This window comes from Beta vulgaris, chromosome 8 (assembly GCF_026745355.1).
Source record: "Beta vulgaris subsp. vulgaris cultivar EL10 chromosome 8, EL10.2, whole genome shotgun sequence".
In the NCBI taxonomy this organism is placed as follows: domain Eukaryota; kingdom Viridiplantae; phylum Streptophyta; class Magnoliopsida; order Caryophyllales; family Amaranthaceae; genus Beta; species Beta vulgaris.
Window position 1 is genome coordinate 44,840,652 of NC_079209.1, and position 4,887 is coordinate 44,845,538.

General features: G+C 37.9%; 1 protein-coding gene across 1 annotated transcript; it reads right to left on the minus strand.

Moving 5' to 3' along the window:
- Window positions 1–3,308: 3,308 nt before the first annotated feature.
- LOC125492733 (uncharacterized) lies at window positions 3,309–3,926 on the minus strand. Its single transcript, XM_048635448.1, has one exon. The coding sequence runs from the start codon at window positions 3,924–3,926 to the stop codon at window positions 3,309–3,311; it is 618 nt and encodes a 205-aa protein (XP_048491405.1).
- Between the last annotated feature and the right edge of the window lie 961 nt (window positions 3,927–4,887).

Here is a 4,887-nt window from a genome sequence, read left to right on the forward strand (position 1 = left end):
TTTTAGGTAAAAGCGCAGCCCTTCTAAGCTAGAAGGGATGCGCTTTTACCTAAAAAGTGCAGCCCTTTCTACCAAAAAATTTTTTTTTTTTGTTTTGACATTTTTTTACTCATATATTAATCTCACATTTTCTGAATTTTAACATTTGCATTAAACTTTAAAATAAACCATCCAAATCCAGAAGAGAAGAAATTATAGATCTACAATGCAATTAAACCCAAATATACAGAAGAGAAGAAATTATAGATCTACAATGCAACTAAACCCAAAACAAACAAAAAAAGAACGAAATGAAAAGGAACAAAAACTAATATACAGAATAGAAGAAATTATAGATCTAAAAATACAAGAACATTAATCAAAACAAAGATTAAAAAATTATAGATCTGAAAATACAAGAACTACCTCCAAACATTAACCTAATAATGTTTAAATACATAAAACAAAACCCTAATACATAATTAAGGAAATAATAAAATTCGGAAATACTAAAAATGCCTATTTGGAGCCTTAAACGAACTCGGATGGCTTAAAAAGCCTATACGTCACGGCGTAGCGGTGGGTTTGACTCGTTGGCCCGTTCCGCTTCCGAAAAGGTATCACAATAAGCAATCGGACTCCGTCGGCATGATTAGTGCAAATTATTTCAGGCTTTTTGTTGCAACGTTTCTGGGAGTTTTTGAGAGAGAAGAAAGGATGAGAGAGAAGGAGGAAAGGGAGGAGGGACGTGAGAGAGGAGTGAGAAGGAGGAAAAGGGAGGAGGGACGTGAGAGAGGAGAGAGAAGGAGGGATAATATATTAAAGAAGCCCGCTTAATATTTGAAGCCCGCGAATTTTTTATTTCAAATTTTTTTAAGAAGGGCTGCGCTTTTTTAAAAAAAGCGCAGCCCTTCACTTAGTAGGGCTGCGCTTTTGGAAAAGCGCAGCCCTTCTGAGTGTGAGAAGGGCTGCGCTTTTCTTAAAAGCGCAGCCCTACTAAGTGAAGGGCTGCTTTTTTTAAAAAAGCGCAGCCCTTCACTAGTAGGGTTGCGCTTTTAGGAAAAGCGCAGCCCTTCCTACGCAGCCCTTCCTTTTTTTCCCCTAGTGTGTAGCATTTATGGAATTGAATCTTTAAATCTATATAATATAAGAAAAGAATGATTAGCTACCATGTAATAAGTAGTTTGTAGTAAAGTAAAGCAGAACAAATGTTCACTAAAGAATACGATTTATAGAAAATAAACATATAATAAAAAGTGAGTAACTTACATCAATAATCAAATTAAATCATAAGTTCTGGAACACTTCAAACCAACAACATTACTCGTGATATTTGATCTCCCGTGTTCCTTGTCACAAATTAGGATCTTGAGGCCTCGTTTGTTTGTTACTCTAGAAATGGCAATATAGAACTGACCATGACTAAAAATCGGTCTAGAGAGATACAAACCTATCCACGATAGATATTGACCCTGACTTTTGTTTATAGTCATTGCAAAAGAAACGACCAAAGGGAACTGCCTTCTTTGAAACTTAATTGGAAATCTCGTTGCATCAGTTGGAGTAAGATTCATGCGTCGAATAAATATCTTATCCCCCATGTTACTTCCAGCAATGACTACAGCTTCAATAATGCGATTCCTAAGATGCTTAATCACACTAGTAGAGAAAGGTTGATTTGCATCAGACCCAGGAGCCCTATTTGCGTCGGACTTGGGTCCGACGGCATAGGTCTCGACGCAAATGACCTATAAATGATCTGCATCGAATGCGGAAACGACGCAGATCTTTAGCTATTTGTGTCGCACGTTGTATACGGTGCGACGAAGATGGCTCTCCCCAGCCTAACACAGAGCTTCAGAGGGTAATGTGCGTCACACATCGCCTAGGGTGCGACGCAGATGAGTGATTTGCGCCGCACCTTGGGCTATGTGGGATGCAAATTGCAATTATTTTTTTTAAAAAAATTAATTTTATGAACTAGGAATGAGGCTGTTGCAAACTTGCAATAAAGATTTTGGTTTCTTCACAAAAAAAATCGTAGATTTGTAATAATAAATTACAGAAAATAAAGAAAAAGAGATAATTACATAAAAAAAGAATACATAAATTACATAAAATTAATTAAATAAAATTACAGAAAATCAAAAAGAGAAAATTACAGAAAAATAGAGAAGATTATAGAATTACTGAAAATCATAAAAGAGAGAATTTCATGTAATCTTCAAGTGGCGGTGCAAATCCAGATCTTCACCTCAAACGCAACTACAGTCGAAATTTCACCTGAGAAAAGACTTCGAGAAGAAGCATATCCAGATCTGAAAACGAGAAAGGAATTTCAGAACTGAAAATTCTAGATCCGAGAAATAAACCCTAAACTAGGATAAATGCCATAAAAATAAACAAAAAAACTCAGATATAAAAAAAAATGAAATGATATTAAAACAGATAATAAAACTCTATTCCATAGAACTTAGATCTGAATTGAAATTCATGAATCACACGCAAAACACAAAATGAAACGAGTAAACAAAGAAAAATAAAGAAAAAGAAAGTGTCCCAAGGCGACGAAATGAAACGAACGAACGGAGTTGCATGAGATGAATTTCGAGTTGCCTGAGATGTGGAGATAATGAATTTCGAGTTGCCTGAGATGAATTTTGATTTGCCTGAGATGAGGAAATGATGAATTTCGACGAGTGAAAGAGAGAGAGAGAGAGAGAGAGGGAGAGAAAGAGAGAGAGAGAGAGAGAGAGAGAGAAAGAGAGAGAGAGAGAGAGAGAGAGAAAGACGCGGCCCAACTGATGGGAGAGGGATTTTAGGTTAAGAGGGAGATGGGGAGTTGAAGTTTTAGGTTAAGAGGGAGAGGGTGAGATGGATATTTGTTAGAGTGGCCCAACTGATGTGCGTCGCATGGGCTTGGGGTCCGATGCAAATTAATAATTTACAACGCACCTTAACAACGTGCGACGCAGATAGTTGTCAACGATGTGCATCGGATGGGCCTCGAGGTCCGACGCACATGAGCAATATGCGTCGCACTTCATCTGGATCCGACGCATATAGCTCGTATCTTGTGCTTGTGAGCAGTTATTTTGCGTCGCACTCTGGCTCCCATGCGACGCAAATTCACTTTTTGCGTCGTTTCCGTTGTAGTGCGACGCACTTGGGGGGACGCAAATCGTCCTTTTTCTACTAGTGTCACCAGCCTCGTACCATTGCACAACCTTGATTTCTGGTCTATATTCCGTAACAGTATAACAGGTGCACATACCTTTAACCTTAAATGGTGATTAGGTAGGCCTGAACATATAATGGTTTTTAGAAATTCATGTTGAGTAAATTTTACTCGCTCCTAAATTGCCTTCAATATTGCTTATCGCATCTGAAATGAGATACACTTTCTCATCTCCTGGTAAATAGGATAGTACGTAATCATTTACCATCTCAACTATCTCATATGTTGGAGCTAAAATAGCCCTTTCTTGGAAATATTTTGGCTCCCACAAGTGATCCTTTAGGAAAGGATATGTGCTTTCCACAATTGCCGCTATAGGATCAGATTCCCCTTCTATGAGAATATCATTTGACACCTTGATTTCAGCCTCGCCTTCGTTCAGCCCTCCTGCATTTCCATCTCCAACACTAAGTATCCATTCTGAAAATTCTTTCACCTCTTTGAAACTTGTTTTAGAAGATCCACTTTGTAGACGCATATTTCTTGTCAGTTTCAACACCTTACAGGAATCCCATTGATGAGAAGAACTTACGGCTGAGAACACGATATCTTGTCTACTTCCTTTCGGTATTACATGTAATATCTGCCTAAAATCACCATTGAAAATGATAACCAAACCACCAAATGGTTTGTACTTATTAGAAGGATCCACAGACTGCATGATGTCTTTCAAACTTCTATCAAGTGCTTCGAAGCAATACTTTTGCATCATTGGGCGCTTCATCCCAAATAGTTAGCTTTGTTTTCATGAGTAGCGCAACCAAGTCTGGAACGGGTTTGATGCCAACACGTGTTGAGTTTTCACTAAAAACACATCTTGAATGAGCAATTCTTCCTCTTGGAAGAAGGAGTGAGGCAATACCACTTGAGACCATTGGCAAAACGATTTCTCCTTTACTCCTTATGGCAGCACAAAGAGTTTTCCAAACATAAGTCTTCCCTGTTCCTCCATAACCATAAACAAAGAATACACCACCTTGTCCTTGTAACACCCCGATAATTCTCTCTTTCTAGAAAATACCTTTATAACAAATCTAGAGAATTACCCAGGCATTATCGCCCGTGTGATAACGTTTCGGCTTACTCAGAATGTTGCAGCGGAAAACTTATTAAAACAAAATCAACTTTATTAAACTTATGAAACTAAATAACAATGTCAACTTAACACACCAACTAAATAACTCAAACTTAAAAATGATTCCTACGAAAACAACTTAAATAATCTAAGTCACAAAAGCCTCTCCATTCCAGATTCCCCAATGGTATGCATCTTCGAACCTGTAATGTCAATGCTTTCTTGACTCTGCTCCCCCGAAGGATCACCACAGGATCAATAGGCAAAGCCATGATCACAAACACAGACAAGCACGTAATCAGCAAAGCTGAGTACTACATATCAGACATACATAACCCTAAACATGATACTACAAAATAACTTGCAGGAATAAATAATAACATAAGTAAATATACTCTACAGACAACTTTTACTGAACTAACTTACTAACTTTTATTACTTTAATGGAATAGTTATTGGACGAGTTGTCCTGCAATAAAATGAAATGGGGCGCGACTCCGCATTTCAGAGTGACCTGCGATATCGAGGAACCTTTGAATAAAAAGGGATGGTGATCAACCATTCCTAGAAAAGCTATGGCACGCTCACCATAACC

What these genes read in the sequence shown, in the direction of transcription:
- LOC125492733 (XM_048635448.1), bottom strand. Translation starts at nt 3,926, where the DNA reads ATGCAAAAGTATTGCTTCGAAGCACTTGATAGAAGTTTGAAAGACATC.